The sequence below is a fragment of the Oryzias latipes genome, chromosome 2 (genome assembly GCF_053564925.1).
Source record: "Oryzias latipes strain Hd-rR chromosome 2, Olatipes_Hd-rR_3.1".
Lineage (NCBI taxonomy): Eukaryota > Metazoa > Chordata > Actinopteri > Beloniformes > Adrianichthyidae > Oryzias > Oryzias latipes.
The window spans coordinates 29,795,711-29,815,225 of NC_136238.1; the positions used below are offsets into that span (position 1 = coordinate 29,795,711).

The 19,515-nt window shown below is 40.9% G+C and overlaps 3 protein-coding genes and 1 non-coding gene across 9 annotated transcripts in view; 3 read left to right on the forward strand and 1 right to left on the reverse strand.

The window, feature by feature from the left end:
• LOC144986832 (NACHT, LRR and PYD domains-containing protein 12-like) overlaps window positions 1–19,515 on the forward strand; it is a 457,161-nt gene that overhangs the window by 297,387 nt on the left and 140,259 nt on the right. The gene's annotated exons all lie outside the window — the stretch shown is intronic.
• The window catches only part of LOC144986638 (uncharacterized), a 337,370-nt gene that overhangs the window by 240,477 nt on the left and 77,378 nt on the right, over window positions 1–19,515 (forward strand). The gene's annotated exons all lie outside the window — the stretch shown is intronic.
• Window positions 2,870–2,942, forward strand: trnar-ucg (transfer RNA arginine (anticodon UCG)). The gene has a single exon. It is a non-coding gene; the product is annotated as a tRNA-Arg (tRNA).
• Window positions 8,227–19,515, reverse strand: part of LOC144987347 (uncharacterized) — a 56,367-nt gene continuing 45,078 nt past the window's right edge. For 3 of the 4 annotated variants that reach the window (XR_013651221.1, XR_013651220.1, XM_078936699.1), the window contains one exon: window positions 8,227–18,471. Coding sequence is in view for 1 of the 4 variants with exons in the window: in XM_078936699.1 (XP_078792825.1) it covers window positions 17,741–18,471 (731 nt within the window). In the remaining 3 variants the exon portion in view is untranslated. The remainder of the gene's footprint in view (window positions 18,472–19,515) is intronic. The other variant, XR_013651222.1, reaches the window with a different exon arrangement.

Below are 19,515 nucleotides of genomic sequence, written 5' to 3' on the forward strand. Positions count from 1 at the left end.
ATGGACTCAAACTGCTGCTGGTTTCAAAGCCTCGTTCTCAACTTCCAGCTGAACTCTTCATGAGTTTGAGTGTCTGTGACAAACTCTACAGTTGAACAACAGCAGTGAAAATCTCCATGGATGTCAACTGGGAGAGAATCAACATGAGATTTCCAAGAGTTTCTGCAGGAACTCATCACAAAGTCAGGAGCTGCAAGGCCTGATGGGAGATCTGGGATCCTATTTTGACATGAAGGAAACTCCTTCAAACAGGAAAGATTTCATCTGACACGATCACTTTGATGATAACATGAAGATGGATCCCAGTGATTCAGCTGAAAAACATCCCATAATACTGTTCTAGAGGGTTCTAGAGTGGTGTGGAGATTTCCTGTTTCTTTTTCCTGTTTCTCCAGAAACTAGAAGTCAAACCTGAAAGCAGAAGCTGCAAACTGAGTCTGTGAGGCAGATTTTCCAGCAGCACATCCTCCTCATCTGCTGCTGAGATGGAATGATGAAGATCAGCTGAGGAACAGCAGGTTTCCTCTCACATGTTCCTGCTGCAGAAAACACTGTTTCATATCAACTCATCCACATCATGAAGGATCAACATGTTTGACTGAATTTACAGGAAAAGAAAAGACGTCAAAGAAATCTGTCCATACGGGAAAGACTGAATGAATCCAAGTTTTTACCAGATAGATGGAACTTTGTTTGATTTTCTAGCTCTGCTTTTCTCCAAAGATGAAGAACATCAAGAAATAACCAATAAATGCTGATCTGGAACATTCTGTCTGGGAGTCTGACTGACACTTTGACACTTTCTACATTCTGCTTTGATCCGGGTTTGAACCTGCTTTACTGCCACCACAACACATCCAATCCCAGCCCAGAACCTGAAGCTGGTTCTGAACATGAAGCCGGTTTTCAGGGACAGCAGGACTGATGAGTTAGTGATCTTCTCAGATGGACTTCAGACCCCTTAGAGCTGAAACTCTCACTTTTCTCTAGGAATCAGCTTCTTGTTGACGACACACTGCTGCAGTCAGGGGAACACACAAGAAACACACAAAAAGACACACAAAGAGGGAGGAGCTTAGCTCAGGCATTGAAGTCATGGTTGAACTCTTCTGGGACTGATTTTAGACACAGAAAGCGCTCGTGTTGTAATCAATAAGATGATTGGTCAGCTTTACCATCAATGGAAACATCACATGGTCTTTCATTAAAGTCCATTTAGATCATAGTTACAGAAATAAGAACTGATCAGAAGTCATGAATCAATGGAGATTCAGAAACATTCAGAATATTTCACTAGTCTGATTGGAATCACTCTATTCAATAGAAACCAGCAAGAAAATGTAGATTTTCTCTCATGACCTCATTATTCATGTGAATTTATCAGCTGTAAGCCATAATCCAGACAAATGGAGCCAGTAATTCCAGAATAATCCTCACATAGATGTTGTGTGTGGAGCCCGTTTTCCTTTAGATGATCCAGCTCTTGGTCCACTGAACCTCCAACCTTCTTCCATTTGTTCAGCTGCTGGACAGAACAAAGAAAAACAAACAGATGTTTTTGCTGAGTCAGGAAAATGCCTGTTGGAGCTCCAACATGATTGTTGACGGTGTTCCTCCTCTTTCTGCTCCGCTGACGTCCTCATTTTCAGTTTCCTGATCAGACAAACTAAACTCTTTTCCAGGTTTGAATCATCAGAAGAAGAAGAAACTTCCACCTTTGAGCCACATGCTCAGAGAATCCACTTCCAGAACAGCAGAGATTCCCGCCACATGTGACAGAGCATCCAGGTGATCTCCAACTACAGGACATCATCACCTGCCTGTGACAGTCACACCTCCATTCTAGATGCAGCCAATGACCTCTAGGCTGTTTGAGGCTCAGAACAACATGACAGCCAGGAAGACCATCCCTCCTCCTGACCACCAGCTGCTCTGTCTCACAATGGCTGCCATGAGGAAGACTCCATGAAGAGTTAACGCCCAGAGGTCTGCTGGACCAGACACCATTCCTGACAGAGTGATCAGAGAGCAGAGCAGCTGCTAGACGTCTGATGTCTGACAGGAAATCTTCTAGCAGATGTCAGCTCCATCCCATCAGACGTTAGCTGACAGACTGGCGGCCATGAGCTGGAACAGCAGTCAGGAACACAGTCAGAGGGTGGAGATGGGCTGCAGGTGAAGCAGGAGTCCCCGCCAGAAAAGACGCTCAGAACTCCTCCTCTTCTTCAGCTTTCTCAGGGATGAAGCAGAAAATGCTTTTTCCAGAAACATCCCTCCTGCCTCAACCCACTTGTGTCAACTAGGAACTTCTGGAGCTGCTGGAGTCAGCTGGTTTCCATGGCAACGGCTGATGAAGGACAGGAGTTTATTTAAAGTGAGACTGGAACATTGATGTAACTGAAATGACAGAAAGAAGAGACTCAGCGTTTTCCAGCAGCTTCATCCTGCAGAAACATCAGCAGAAGAGAAGCAGCAGCCATGAAGCGACTGAGGACAGACGGACATCCAGCCAGAATCCAAGCAGCACCTTCATCCTGATGAAGCTCCGCCCTCTGACCTTCAGCAGTCATCTCCAGGCTCCGCCCCCAGTCTGCAGCAGCTTCATCTGCTGCCTCCATCCTCTCTCTGTGAGTCTCTGCAGAGTTTTTCTGCAGCTGCTGGTTTTTCTGCAGCAGCAGCAGCATCAGAGCCAGAGAGCCAAAGAAAGTGGAAAGTCTGAGAAGGAAGCAGCTCTGAAGCTCTGCAGCTGACGGTGCAGCTTCAGGACTCATGAGGAGGAGCACGCCTCCTCTTCCTCCACCTTCCTCTTCTGAATTTCCTCCTCTTTTTCAGCTTCCTCCAACTCCATGTGGACCTGGCTGTTCTCACAGACCATGTGGCCTAATGGACAAGGCGTCTGACTTCGGATCAGAAGACTGAGGGTTCAAATCCCTTCATGGTTGGAGGCAGATCTTCCAGAGACTCCCACAGTGAGACACCTGCTGGCTGTTCTTTGTAACTGCATCTGCAGCTTCTAGAAACCTCTTTGTTTCTGTTTTCATCTTTTCAAACAGTTTCTTTTCTTCACATGAAGCCTAAAAAATGTCCTCAGAATGATGGAAACAGTTTTGCTGCAGCTTGAAGCTGTTCTGGAAGATTTTCTTCTTTAGTGCAGAGAAATCTCTCATTTGATGAGACGGAGGAACTGCAGCAACGTTTCCTGGAAAACCTCCACATTTCATTGAAACCATGTTGGAACTTTGTCCATGAGGTCACATGGTCTGGAAGAAGCCCCAGTTCCAGCTGACAGAAGTCTGGTTCTGATCCATCAGATCTCACTAGCAACAGAACCAAACCTTCACGTGTTGCAGCAACAGTTTCCATGTTTGGGAGGATCTTCTGAAGAACAGCTCAGTTCCAGATCACATCATGATGTTTGATGTTTTCTTCATTCCAGGAAATCATCTGTGTCTCCTTTGATCTGTGCTGAGTCAGCACTTTGACTTCTTTTCAACTTTAGATCCATCATTTACAATCAAGGATTCATTGATAAATATTACTTATTGACAGAAAATAAAGAGTAAATGTATTTATCATCCAGCAGTGATTGTGGTGTTTGTGAGTCTTTTATTTTGAAATTCCTCAAGGATGATCATCATGGTGGGATTTCTAGATCTGCATGAACTCATCCTGAATCCAAAAGACACTGGAGCATCAAAGAATCCAACCCATCTCTGCCAACATGAGGCTCTTACTTTGAAAAGTCTCAGACTTCCTGCAGGGAAACAGGCTTTCTGCTGCTGCACTGACAGATGTGCACGAGCTTGAAAGAGCTTCCTGACTGAGGAGCTGCAGACTTTCTCCTGCAGAGCAGCAGCTGAGTTCAGCGTTGTCATGGGAACACAGTCTGCTGCTGCTTCTGGAAACGTCTTCAATAATAAAATTATTGGAAAGACCCTGTCTGCTGCAGGACCTGTTCAGGTGCATTGTGGGTAATAATGTTCTGTTTGGGATATTTGCTGGATTCTGGATGTTGACAGTTGTGTTGGTCTTGATTGTTTAGCGTTGTGGTTTGGATGTTTGTTGTTATTTGTAGCACAGCTGAGTAGGTTCTTCATAGACAACATGTTGCTCTGCCAATGTGCCTTTGGGCCAACTTGATTGGGCTGTTTGGAAGAATAATGAGGATAAATGAGAGCCTCCATCAGATCATGTTTCTGCTGTTTTTCAGAACTGCATCTGAACCTGAAAGCTGTCTGTCATATTTATGCAGCCTTTTTCAATAGAAACTGATCCAAACTGCAGATTCTATTGATTTCTCCATCAAATTTATGTCTAGGGGTGTAACGATACGCTAAAATCTCAATTCAGTTCCATTCAGAGTCTCATATGGCTCGGTTTAGCTGTTCAACAATTCTGCCTGATATGAACTTCTATTTTAAGAACTATTATTATATTGTTATTGTATGATTATTATGTGTTTGTGTGACTTTTTATCTTCCACTATGAAGCAGCATGGCGTGTCCATTTGAATAGGATTTAGTGGCGTCTAACCTAAGGTGTAACTTGGTGTTGCTGTTAGATCAGCACCCCAAGGGATTGTGGGAAACAATTCCCTTTGCCTGTCTGGACGGATTGTTCCTGCTCTGTTCTTACCATCTTCCTTCATCTCAAGGTCGTCTCCTCCAAAACTAAAACCATGTCTACAGGAAGAGCTGCACGGATACATAATGAGACTTCAAAATAAAAGTCCTTCCTTTTTACTGTATTTGCATCAATGACCAATATTTACATTTAAATATAAATGCATTAAATGAGTAACAATAGATTTAACTTAAAACTGATTAATCTACAAAACTAAACACATTTTATTTAGGAAAAAAACATTTGATTAAATTTATCAATCTTTTTAGTATCCCAACATCCTGGAAACATTTTTGCAGGTTTACTGTGAAAAGACTAACCTGTTCAAAAGATAAAACAGATAAAAGTAAAAATATATATATATATATATATTTTTTTTTTTATATTCTCCTCTCTTACCTGTACTGCTGCTGCAACAAGGAAACTTCCCCTTGGTGGGACTAATAAAGAAATATCTTATCTTATCTGAAAACACATCATAAAAGCTGCAAATGCTGAATTCATCTTCCAAGACCAAATCTGGATTTCAAAGAGACTCAAAGCCAGACTGAAGTTTACAGATTTCTGTGGAGCTGAACCTCACTGCTGCACTCAGACTGATGATAAAACTACAGAGAAGCCGTTTGTTTGTTTCAGTCTTCTTCACAGCTTCTGATGGAGCTCTGTGATCTCACCTCAGTCCTGAGTTCAGCAGTCAGAACTGGACTTGTAGAGTCCAGCTTTGGAACCAGCAGAGAAGCAACAAACAGCAGAAACCCACACTGTGAGAAAGACTCCACACTTCTGACTGATGTTCACGTCCACTTTATTATTCACAGTAAAGACTGGAACAGAACACTGAGAACCAAAAAGAACAGAGGAACAGTTCTAATGTCTATTGGAAAACAGGAATCACAAGAACACCAGACAGAAACACCAGTCTGGTTCTTTATCTGCCTCTTCCTTCATACATTTTGGAGAAAATCCTTTCCTAAAGAAATGATTTGCTCATATGACCCAAAAAATATAAACTGTAGTCACTACTTTTCAAAACTATTACCGATCACATAAAAAGTGTTTAAATTGAACCAAACATTTCCAGTGTTGTCATGGTAACACAGGCAAAGACACATTGTATCAGCATAAACTACAACCACAATTAAACTGTTCAAGAGATGAAGATTAAACCAGGATCATCAAAAACAACACATTTCTCTTTACAGGTCCATCTATTAAAAAAAGAAATTTGAAGTTTAGCAGATTTAGTTGGATTCTGATGGTTGTAGCTTATAGATGACAACCCAAAAAAGGTGTATGAGAAAGATGTTCTCAGGATGTTAGAAAACTCTTCATTTACTTCCATTCAATGTTTACTTCTGCCTCCTTTTACGTAAATGACTGCATCAATGTGGTTCTGTGTGCATGTTTTATTGATAGTATGGCAGGGAAAATGTTGTTACCAAAGCGCTGTAAAAAAAAAAACAGCAATCTCTGACAGCATTTTGTCTTGCCAGGGGACAACAGCTGATTGTGTAGAGAATACATTAGCGGATTGTTTCGGGCCCAGAAGTTTTGGGAAGTAGTCCACAAAAATAGTATCAGGCATGCCTCTTACTGGGTGCAAGTCCATGTTTGTCAAAAAAAGAGATTATAATAAGAGAATGATAAAACAAACTAACAAAAACAAGTGAGCTAATTAAGAGCCAAAGTAGGCTAACTGGAAATTTTCTGCAGGCATATGGCAGGAGCTGCTCTGTTACAGCTTTATCTACACAACCCAATAATTGATTTTCTATTGCGTTGTTGTTCATAAACCACACTGCCTCTTGTTAAGGACATCACTGCTGTGACATTAAGGATGGTAGTGATTATATCTAAACATTTGATCAATGTTCTATATTTACATTACATGAATAAATTAATGCCACAAAAAATTAAAAGCATGTAAAGTTCATCAGTGTTTGATTGTTTCCATTGTGCAGGCATCTTCTTTTCCTGACATTCTATCTGTAGTTCTAGAAACTATGCATGCACTTTTTTTTCGAGTGACTCGATGTTGATGCCTTGAAACTGTGACTTATTTTGAAGTAATCCAACAAGACACATTTCTTGTTCAAAATCATAGTCAAAAGAAAGAAAAGTAATATTCAAAAAAGTAATTTTATACTAAAAACTAAATGTTCTATTTTATTATTTCTTTTTAAAGCATTCAAAACTTACTTTATCAGCATACATTTTATTCAGGCAGTTATGTAACCCTGTTGCACGGTTTAAACTGCAAGCTATCAGCTACAAGGTGGAACATGGGAGCAGCTGCAGAAAATTCAAGATGAATGAATCCATGATTCACAAGTGGAGGAAGCTAGAAAACGAACTCCAAAAGTCAAGATTACGCAGCTAAATTTCCGTGGAAAAAAGGCGACTCGATGGATTTACGATCAGCGAACAGTTTGGAGACGCTTCTCTGCAGTCACCATTCGACTGAGGGCAGTAACGCTATTAACAGAGAAAATATTCACCTTCACCTTATGAAACGCCATCATCTTTCCATCCAGGCTAGGTTTGCAATGCTGCAGCGACTTCCTGCGGACTACAATGAAAAGCTGTTCATCTTCCACTCCTAGTGCAGTAGAAAGATCGTTGACAAACACCTCCAGCCCAGCCACATCACCAATATGGACGAAGCGCCGCTGACTTTTAACATCCTGGTGAGTCATAATGTCCAGAAGAACGGGAGCAGGGCGGTAGGATATGTCCAACAGGTCAGGAAACGTCAGCTTTTGTTGTTTTGGGAGGCAGCGCCGGGCGAGTTATGCCACACTTTGTGAATGGATGAATGGATTGTAAAAGCTTGGGCTAACATTTCTGCATGGACTGTTCTTCGAGCTTTAGCAAAAGCTGGCATCATTCATGAGGAGCCAGACGGCCACCAGAAAGACTCTGACAATGACGAAAGGGAACCTGGCTTGTTTGATAGAAATTTAGCCCAGCTGTTCATGTCAGATAAAGAGTATTAGGACTTTGATGGAGTTTTGGATCCTCATTTATGACTGAAAAAATGAAAAGTAAATCATAACCAACTCCCGCTGCCTTTTTAAACACACACTGAGTGTGTGTGTGCTGAAGCCACTGTGTTGTGCAGGAAGGAGGGGGGGAGCCCTCAGTGCAAGCGAGTGCGTGAGCGTGCATTCCGTTTGTGTTCCTCGGTTACAGAGAACAGTAATAATTATCATTTCCTCTAAAAGAACAGAGACTGGTTCATTTCCTCTAAAAGAACAGAGACTGGTTCATTTCCTCTAAAAGAACAAAGACTGTTTTTTTTTTTTTAATTAACCTGCTCTGGAGGCTCTGAGGGTCCAAACAGAGAAGTGAACCCTGAAGGAAGATCCCCCATCGGCCCTGGAGAGGATCTCCCTTGGGTCTTTCGACCGCAGTCAGAAACAACGCAGTAACGGTTCAACACTAGCAGGCGTGTTTTACTGGTATGTGTTAACTTACCCGTGCCTTAAAACCCGGTGCACCTTTTGTATGTATTAAATACTGTAGGAAAATATCTTTCGCTCTGAGATTTTTCCACGCATGTTCTATTAGTCGGGAGAGATATAAGACCAAGATTCAGCCGGATAAAGTCACAGAAGGTTTATTCCCTAACAAAAGTTCTAAGACAGAATTAAAACAGATCTGGGTCCTCATTTTAGAAGGCCTTCAAAACGCAAGAAGTTACAGGCGTTTTACATGAAAAGCCACAAGAGAGAAGAAGACAATAAAATTATGCTCTGCTCAGACTTTTAAAGAGAATTCGGGTTTCCTCCTCCCGCGGAAAACATGACGTCGAATCTCCGCCCTGGAACACTTGCATTGGCTGATCGATGATCCGTCTCCTCCTTCAGCCAATCGTAGAGGGTCATTCTCCGTGACCAGTTCCTCTCCTCAGGGAATGACTTCAAAGGGACACCTAGTGTTGCAGTAAACTCCGTCCCTTCCTGTCCACAACAAATCAGATTGACAGCAGGAAATCCATGGAGGTTCTGGGTCAAAGTTCAGTCTTTTGTTCTTCTTGAGAACTGGACATCCAGAGCGATTCTCACAGCTATAATCTATTCCTCGTGGTTTAGATTAGACATTTCTGCTGACTGCTGTTTGACCAATGCCCCGAGAGGTCAACATCCCCCTCCTCTGTAGGGGAAGGGGTGCAGCTGCAGTCCATAGGTCACATCTCAGGAATGTGAGGTCAGGAATGCACAAAGTTAAAGCACACACTTAAGCTATGGAATAAACTTCAAGTGATATATGTAAAACAGAAAACGTAATAAAATAAGACAGAGAAACCCTTCTAAAGTGAGGACCAAAAATATAATTTCCTTCAGTTCCCTCTCTTGGCCTCATGAAGTGAGGCCACACAAAAATAAAAACACATTATCACATTACACAATCAAAACATATCAGCCTACATTCAGACAGAAACATTCTGTATATTATAGTATAAAAGTATAAAAATATAAAAAGAGAGCAAAGACAATCAAAATAACACTTCCTGTAAGAAAAGAACACCTGGAATTAAGGGGAGAAATTGAGACATATTAAGGCAGAATCAAAAATCACACAGGCAACGAAAGAGTAAAGATAGAAATGTTAAACATGACATCAAGCGTAATTCAGAAAATTTCTTCCATGTCCTCCATGGGGGTCCCATCGGAGAAGCTGCGATTCATATGGCCCACATAAATAAGAATAGCAATATTCTTAGTTAACATTCTTAGTTAGTTAGTTAGTTAGTTAGTATTGCAACAAAATCCAAAAAGTCATTCAGGGCCTTGACCACTCGTGTCCTCCTCCTGCATGTCCCACAAGCTCTGGCAAGCTTGGACCTGGCCCCCTATGGACTTCTGAATGAGCCTGGTAATTATTCCATCTGACACATGTGATACAACAGAACGTTTGAAAAGAGCTTGGGGTGTCTCCCCAAGATGAGTCTGCTGTGGATCTAAATATTGATTAGGGTTAGGGTCAGAAACTTAAAAAATAAAACAAGAACAAAAGACAATAATAAAATAAAAAGACAAAACACGACAAGACAAGAATAAAAATGCACAGAAGAGATGTGATGGGAATGTCCACCACATTGTCCTCTCCATAGTCTGCTTCTCCTCGTGCTGTTTTCATGGAAAACATAGGTGAGAGTATGCAAATTCAAGATAAAGACAAGTTTATTAGGGGCTGTCGTCTAATGACCCATGTGGTGGATTCTAACTCCACCTCCGTTACTTATCACCTCAGGACAGTGTCGTAAAACCCCTTCATCCTCGCTTTGGATGAGATAACCAGATGAACAGACACACAAAGCTCTAAAAAGGTAAAAAGGTCTATCAAAATTAACATTTAAACCTTCTTTCTAAACAAATACATTCAAACGATGATAATTGAAACAAAGATAATTGAAACCATGATAATACTAAAACAATTTCCTGCAACGAATCATTAATACCTCCTTTCCACCCTCTCTTGGCCTGGGGGAAACCCCAGGACACTAGTTGGGTGAAACCATGCAGATCTAAACAAAGATAAGGCATAAATACACAAACTAGAGCAATTGAAAGTAAAAATATAGAAACAGTTTTGTGCACCGGTAAGGTGAACAAGCTGTCTGTCCACATTCCTATGGAAGGCAGGATAACAACAGAAAGAAATGGAACCACGTATTGTCGTTGCCTTACTGCCGTAAGGTTAGTCACACCCTCGTCATTTATCATCAACCTCAAGGTGTCCATGTGTTTCACAAAACAAAGAAGTGTCTACTACAACCACAAGAAAATCAACATGTCCAAACTATTTCCAGATGTTTAGGCTGCAAAGTAGACATCCTACGCTCTATATACATTGAACAACCTATGCTAAAAACAGTTCTGCCTAAATATGAGACTTCCCTTCTGCGAAAGTGCAAATTCCTGTTGCATTTCAAAACTCAAACATACAACTGCAACAGAAGATCTGTTATTACTCACAGGCAGGTTTCAACAGTCTGTTCAGCTAGCTGCTACCTTCTAGTAGCACAATATCTTGTCAGAGAGACTGCAAACAGTGACTGAAAATGCCAGGAAATTTTATTAACACCTATGTACTAAAATGCGAATAACTGTCTGTTATTTTCACGTAATGGAATGCAAAAATAAGGGTTTGCTAAATCAATGGCAGTGAACAACACACATTGTTGAGCTAAAGTTGACAGCATGCAATATGGATCAGGAACGGGTAGAACTAGAGTAATAGTGACATAATTAACAGTCCTTAAATCATATGCTATGCAATAAATTTTACCATCTGCTTTCAAGACCAGTCTAAAAGAAGTACTAGGAAGAATGTGAATGCTACACCAGAGTTCCACAAACCAGTCAAAGTTTCCTTCATCCCTCCATCTGCTTCCTGCACCAGCATTACTGAGATCTAAAAACTTGTGCTCCTGCAATTACCTGAAGCACCACTAGGGAATCGTGGAACATGAACCAACATCAAATGAACCTGTGGAGCATGAAGCATCAGAGAGCGTGTTTAACAGCACCTCTGCATCTTCATGAGCTGTCTGCTGTCTGCCACGATGTTTGTTAATACAGAAATGGTCCAGAACTCAGGAATTTGTCGTTGGATGAACGGTTAACCTGTACATTTTTATTGAGGGAAGAAAGTGAACACCTGAAAAAACACAATTCTACCAATGTGTTGTTAATGCCCCACTTAGTCATAGGACTGAGTTGCAGAGCCTCATGACCAGGGGGTGCTAATCCTATGTGGGATACAGCTGTGTCTGACAGCTAGTATCATTGCATTTGTGAGTGTATGAATGCACAATAAGCTGCTCGCCCTCAGGGTTAATATATGTCAGTGTAGTTCAAATGCCACGTGTGGCCTTCTACCTACTGAAATATTACCGTGTACTGTCAATCCTAGAGTGTACAGGTCAGACCATTCGGAGGCGGAAATAGAGCTTTGAGGACAGGAGTCATGGCTTTCACACCTGAAACCCATGAAACCACCTGGCGTTTCAGGGCCCTCTGGTTGTCTGCAGTAGGGGTTGGCTGTGGGGTCTGGCATGGCATCCAGTCTGCTGGCTCCTGTTTTTGACAAGACTGTCCCATCCCAACAGATTCACAGGCGTGTTTAGTGAATGCACGCATGAATGTTCCACCATCTGGTCAAAAGTCAGTCGGATGGTCTTTTGCAGGTTTTGAGGAGTCATTTGTTCATTTGTCAGAGCAGGTAGTGTCCACTAGAGTCATCAGTGGTTACCTCTCATCTTGGAAAAGACAATGGCTCCTGCATCATCAAGTGGTATTGTCCGACTTGCCCTGTGGTCCTCGCCACGGTGGAGCAGGGGCTTGGAGTGGTCGTGGGTACTGTTCATTTTTCCTCCAGACCCTCTGCCTCTGGGTCTGTGCATTCTGCTGTTGGGTACCTCGTTGTGGGCTATCACATGCCCAAGGGTTTGGAGTGCCACAGATGCCATTTCCAGATGCTGCTAGGGTCTCCTGGGTGGCTCACGTGTCCCAGGGTTTTCACCATGTTCTCCTGTCCCCGACTTACGAATGGCTGAGCATGACACGTCACTTCTGCTGTCTCTGAGGGCATCAAAACTGAAAATTCATGTTATTATTTTTAAACACCATTTATCATGTGTGGATTTTTCAGCTGCTCAACTCCTCCCTTTCTCCTTTCTATTACCTGCAAATGTGCAGTAATACTTTACATGATTGAAGTAGTTATCTTAACCTCAGGGTCAGTCACCTCTGACTCGGCCCCCTTCTGGCTAACTGAGGTCCTTTTGGGGGAGGTGTGAGCATCTGCTCATGCTCTTGTATCCCTTAGGCAGAAGAATGTTCTGCATGAAGATTTATGAGGGTTAAGGAGGGGTCTGGACTTCACTCTTATCTGGGCTGCCTTTCCTGCAAACATAAAGTTATGTGCTTCCAAGGACAAAAATTTAGAAAAATCATTAGTGTCCTGTTCAGGCTAAATGCCAACACCGTGGCTGCAAAAGGCAGTTGATCAGCGACAAAAGTCTATTCAAGAAAAAAATCCCTAAATCTGTCTGTGACCAATATAACGGGTGCGGAGCAAAATGTTCAAAAAAATACACTTTCTTAGACACATTCTAACAGCTATTTATTCAGTTCTTTATCAAAAAGCAAGATCAATTGAGCATTACAGTTTAACATTAACACCCTTAGTTCGACTTGTCCTGAAGGGCTTGCTGGTCCTAATAAGAATCTAGATAATTGCTAAAAATAACAATCTGACCAATCCAAACTTTTCCTTAAAGCTGCAGAACCTACAATTGCTAAAATACAGTAACATCTTTATCTTTCAAACTTGAATGCAAACCAAAACTGAGTGCCTCTTAGTACTAACCATCACAGTTCATACTGTGGCAGCTGATCGCAAAGATTCTACAAAGTGTAAATGTTCTAACACACAAAATGTCCTTTATACTACAGCACTTTTATGACCTGCAGATCAGCCTACCGTCCTCCATGCCACAGATGGGAACTGCTTACAGAGGGGAAAAAGGGGGGGTGTTACATGGGGGTCATGTCATATAATTACTCCTTCCGCCTGCTCACAATTAAAACACTTCTCTTACACCGTCATAGAAGGCCTTTGTTTGTTCAATGCTGTTGCTGAGCACTGTCCATGTTCTATATACAAAATTGTGCACCTTTCATTCTGACCATCATGGGAATTAGGAATTCCAATTAGTGTAAAATGAATGTTACAACATTGGGTAATGGTTAAACCTCCTCAAATAGTTTTGGGTGGAGCTGCACTCTTCCCATCAACCTCTGCTCTTTGTCACCTAGAAGATGACAGCACCAACCTCTTTCTGTGAAAAATGAACTGCTAAAAACTTTCTATTCTCCTAATTCTCTATTCAGTTTTCCTTATTTAATCAAAAAACACAATTCACACTCTAAACTACAACAGGTTTGTTAAAACACAGACAATCAAGACGCAAACAAGAACTTCTAACAATTTTCTCAAAACCAAACCAAAGGACAAAACAAATTAGGTACCTTACACACAAAAATAAACCATTTCACTGAAATGAATCTTTTCTAACTAGTGTTAATATTTCCCCTTCTCTTTTCTCATCTTTCTCTTATAACAATTTTCAAATATGCTTGATTCTGATTCAAACGAACAAAACCGCCAGTCATGTGCTTCACATTCAAACATTCACAGCTGTGCACTTCACAAAAATCCTAACGATCTGGGAAATATCAAAACAAACATACAAACAAAATCAAACATTGCAAAAATTCTGTTTTAAGGGAGTCTGAGTCTAAAAGAACCAAATGCTTATAACTAATTTCAATAAAACGTCTTTGAGCAAAACTGAACTAAATCTTGGTAATTAGGAAATACAAATAAATGAGAGAAAGATATTCAAAATACAAAAACCGAAATAATTTCAAAATTATTTTACACAAAATGTTTTAGACCGATGCTACCTCACCATGTTTTTGAAAAGATTTGGGGAACCTCCCGAGAAAGTAGTTTTCGTTCGACCAGAGACGGCTGCTGCATGCAGTCATCTCCTCGCCGTGGTGACAGAGGCTTCCGTCGGAGGCGCAGCGCTACTTAAAAACCTTTTTCTGCGAACTGAAAACCCACTGAAATTTGTTTTTAAACGACGTCTTACAACCGAGGTCATCACCACGCTCGATAACGACGATCCCCGCCATGATTTTACCGCAGATTAGATCCCAAACTCTAACTGTAAAAGTTTAGCGTGTGTCGCCATTACGATTTCCGGGGACGCCGGCTCGCCGGCCACGTGGTACTAACAAAGTCAATCATAGGCATCGACACATTCGAAAGCAACTAAAACCTCCAGTCATTGGTCCATTCGACGTAAACAAGATGGCTGCGGCCATAGACACAATAAACAAGGAAATGTGGAAATAAGGTTAAAATTCACAGATTTCAAACACTTTTTCATCCCATTCTTTCCAAAATCTCATACATTCCATTCCATTCATCCACATTCAAGTCATTTGCTCCGCTGTTGTCAAGTCAAATCGTCACCGTCGTCCGTCGTCGTATTGTCTGTTCCACCCCAGTCGTATTTTGTCCGGACAAAATGCATCATATACCTCATATTTTCCTGTGATGTTAATTTCGAATCCTTCTTTGGTCACTCTCCATCTAAAAAAATAATTTGTCGAGGCCGCTGCCCCGTTAGTGTCTTCCAAATTACCTAAACGCGCAAAAATTAGTTCCTAAACTACACTGTTTTTACGCCTTGGGCGTCTCTAGGACAAACAGACGGAACCTTATGCATTTTAAATACATTTCTTCAAACACAACCGATAAACCTAGGATACCTTTTCTGTACTGTTGTTGCACACTAGGTGTCACAAACTAACAGTCAACCATCCCTTTAAAGTTTGGGTCAACTTTTATTTATGTATTTATTTATTTATCTATCTATCTATCTATTTATTTATTTTCTTATTTATTTATGTATTTATTTATCTATCTATTTATTTATTTGTTTATTTTCGGGGGAAGCTCTACCGCCCACTCACTCGAAATCTCGTTCAATTTGAGTTATTTAACTATGAGATAACTTAATCAATATGCAGAATTTTGCAGCAGGCTTCTGCTTACCTGTTTTTGTATGCGGCCGCGTGAGAAGTCGACCAAGTGGACGGGAGGAAGCGTGCCCAGACTTTACACTGAAAGTCTCAAAAAATACGAAAAATACGTCACCGGCTCGATCCATGTACCGTTCCCCGACTTCACGTATCGGGTCACCAAGTTTGTAGGAAAATATCTTTCGCTCTGAGATTTTTCCACGCATGTTCTATTAGTCGGGAGAGATATAAGACCAAGATTCAGCCGGATAAAGTCACAGAAGGTTTATTCCCTAACAAAAGTTCTAAGACAGAATTAAAACAGATCTGGGTCCTCATTTTAGAAGGCCTTCAAAACGCAAGAAGTTACAGGCGTTTTACATGAAAAGCCACAAGAGAGAAGAAGACAATAAAATTATGCTCTGCTCAGACTTTTAAAGAGAATTCGGGTTTCCTCCTCCCGCGGAAAACATGACGTCGAATCTCCGCCCTGGAACACTTGCATTGGCTGATCGATGATCCGTCTCCTCCTTCAGCCAATCGTAGAGGGTCATTCTCCGTGACCAGTTCCTCTCCTCAGGGAATGACTTCAAAGGGACACCTAGTGTTGCAGTAAACTCCGTCCCTTCCTGTCCACAACAAATCAGATTGACAGCAGGAAATCCATGGAGGTTCTGGGTCAAAGTTCAGTCTTTTGTTCTTCTTGAGAACTGGACATCCAGAGCGATTCTCACAGCTATAATCTATTCCTCGTGGTTTAGATTAGACATTTCTGCTGACTGCTGTTTGACCAATGCCCCGAGAGGTCAACATCCCCCTCCTCTGTAGGGGAAGGGGTGCAGCTGCAGTCCATAGGTCACATCTCAGGAATGTGAGGTCAGGAATGCACAAAGTTAAAGCACACACTTAAGCTATGGAATAAACTTCAAGTGATATATGTAAAACAGAAAACGTAATAAAATAAGACAGAGAAACCCTTCTAAAGTGAGGACCAAAAATATAATTTCCTTCAATACAGATAAAGCAAACCATAACTGAGACTGTGTCCTATAACCCAGTTGCGCCTTATGGTCACGAAAATACAGTACCACATTTTCACGACCACAGGGCGCACCGGATGGTAGGGCGCGGTCTCAGTCATGGGGGATTTTTCCTCCTTTGACACATACAAGAGGTGCACTGGGTGTTAAGGCGCGGGCACGTTAATGCCCTGTTCAGGCCCTCAGAGTTTCTAGAGTGGGTTGATAAAAAAAATCCAGACTCTGATTTTATTAGAGGACACTTTTTTGTTACTGTTCTCCCTAACTGATCACAAACTGAATGGTCGCTCACTTGTGCGCTCTTGTCTCCCTTCCTTCTTATCCTACACAAGCACAAAACACACAGCACACACACAGACGCTGCGCGTGCCCACTTCTCCTTTCTTACTTTCTAAATGCGCTAGAAAACGCTACTGCTTTCAACACATACACACGCACAGAGACACACAGACTTGTGCCGCACGTCTCCTTTTTTCATATGTGCTAGCCAAAACCTGCACCTTTCAGCACACACAGAGCCTTGCCCCAGTCTGTCTCTGCATTTCTCCTATGCGCCAAAGAAAACAGCAGCTTAAAGCAGTGGACAAGCTTCTTTTGTGCTTGTTTCTTAAGTTGAGAATTTTCGTTATATAAATTTTTATTGGAAAAAGGTTTCACTTCAATATGAGTTTTCATGTGTTTTTTGAAATTAGATAAAAAACTAAAACTTTTAGCACATTCTTTACAAGAAAAAGGCTTATCTCCTGTATGAATTCTCATGTATGTTTTGAGATGAGATATCTGACTAAAACATTTATCACAATATTTACAAGAAAATGGCATTTCTCCTGTGTGAGTTCTCATGTGTATTTTGAGATAACATAAAAAACTAAAACTTTTATTGCATTCTTTACAAGAAAAAGGCCTTTCTTCTGTATGAATTCTCATGTGTGTTTTGAGATGAAATACATCTCTAAAACATGTATCACAATATTTACAAGAAAAAGGCCATTCTCCTGTGTGAGTTCTCATGTGTCTGTTGAGATAAGATAAACAACTATAACTTTGATCACAAAACTTTTTTACATCCTTTACAAGAAAAAGGCTTCTCTCCCGTGTGAATTCTCATGTGAATTTTGAGATCATATTCATCTCTAATACATTTGCCACAATATTTACAAGACAAAGGCTTTTCTCCTGTGTGAGTTCTCATGTGTGTTTTGAGATGAGATATTTGATTAAAAATATTTTTTACATTCTTTACAAGAAAAAGGCTTTTCTCCTGTGTGAGTTCTCATGTGTCTTTGGAAATCAGATATTTCACTAAAACCTTTATCACATTCTTTACAAGAATAAGGCTTTTCTCCTGTGTGAGTTCTCATGTGTCTTTTGAGAGTAGATATTTGACTAAAACTCTTACTACACTCTTCACAAGAAAAAGGCTTTTCTCCTGTGTGAGTTCTCATGTGTGTTTTGAGATGAGATATTTGATTAAAAATATTTTTTACATTCTTTACAAGAAAAAGGCTTTTCTCCTGTGTGAGTTCTCATGTGTCTTTTGAAATCAGATATTTGACTAAAACCTTTATCACATTCTTTACAAGAATAAGGTTTGTCTCCTGTGTGAGTTCTCATGAGAATTTTAACTTGAGACAATTGATGAAAGCTTATACCATATTTTTTACGGACTCTTTCAGAATCCGTTTTCTGTGGGTCTGTCTCTTCATCTGTAGTTGATGTTGATTCTGTCTCTTCATCTGCAGTTAATGTTGATTCTTCATGTTGGTTTCCTTCTGGTTCCTCTTTAATCTTTGGCAGTACTAGTTCCTCTTGTTCTTCTTTAAAGTGTGGAGGTTCTTGTTCCTCATGCTCCTCTTTAATCTTTGGAGGTTGTTGTTCGTCTTGCTCTTCTTTATAATGTGAAGGTTCTTGTTCCTCATGCTCCTCTTTAATCTTTGGAGGTTGTTGTTCGTCTTGCTCTTCTTTATAATGTGAAGGTTCTTGTTCCTCATGCTCCTCTTTAATCTTTGGAGGTTGTCGTTCGGCTTGCTCTTCTTTATAATGTGAAGGTTCTTGTTCCTCCTGCTCCTCTTTAATCTGAGGAGGTTCTTGATCCTCCTGCTCTTTTTTATAATGTGGAGGTTCTTGTTTCTCATGTTCTACTCTAAAGTTCTTCTGCTGGTTGCAGAGATCCTCTTCAGTCATCCAATACTGGGGGAGGACTGCAGCAACACAAACACAAGAAGGAATCCTTTTTATACTTAAAAAGAACTTTTAGCATTGTTATGCACCAAGAAAAATCTAAACCACCTCAAAAGTATTTCGGTTTATTTTTTTAATTCAAAACTCCCCCCCTCCATTCTCTGAACTCACTGAATCCTTTTAAGGGTCATGGGGATCCTAAATGATTTACGAGCTACTGTTGGGCAAGAGCAGGGCACGCCCTGGACAGGTTGCCAGTCTACCGGAGGACAGTGAGGACAAGATTATATCATGTTGTGCAGAGTTTCAGAATTCTTGTGATCCTTTTAATTGTAACTGTGTAAAAACATTGAAAAAATGCTGCTCTTTTCTAAATTCCTTTTTCTTTTTCTTTAACTAGGCGATGAAATTTGAAGCAGTGATGAAGACTCTAATGAGACACATCATAAATGTCCAAGGATCAGAGCTGCAGCTTCGAAACCAGCAGTTCCGCCTATCTGTTAAACAGCAGTTTAAAAGGAAGAAACGCTGTAGTCTAGCCAAATCATTCCTGCACATGAAGTCCATACAGATGCTGAGGGACACTGACCAGTGGTGGTAAATGAGCATCAACGCTGGAAATGTCCACAATCCAAGGGCATACTTAAATGTGGAGAAAACATCCATCTATGCACTTTAACGTTTGGAGTTGGGTCATCTAGACCCACTAGACAGTGCTCTGAACCTTTTTTCTTCAATGATTTGTGATCTTCACTAGTGTCCATGGATTACATGAAATCTTTCCACCTTTATCCACCTTTGTCATGGTAGGGAGAATACATCAATGTAAGGGGGGGTCATCTAAGATAGCACAAGGGTTACATGTGGAGAATACATTCATCTATGCCCACACAAAATCATCCACTGCTTTACTGCATTTCACTATTAGACTGAACTAATGCAAACTTTCTGCATTGAAAGGACAAATACGCTGAGTTGTGTGTCTATAGCAGGGGTGTCCAAACTACGGCCCGTGGGTCTGTTTTTATTGGCCCGCAGCAAATTTTGACAATATAATTGAATAT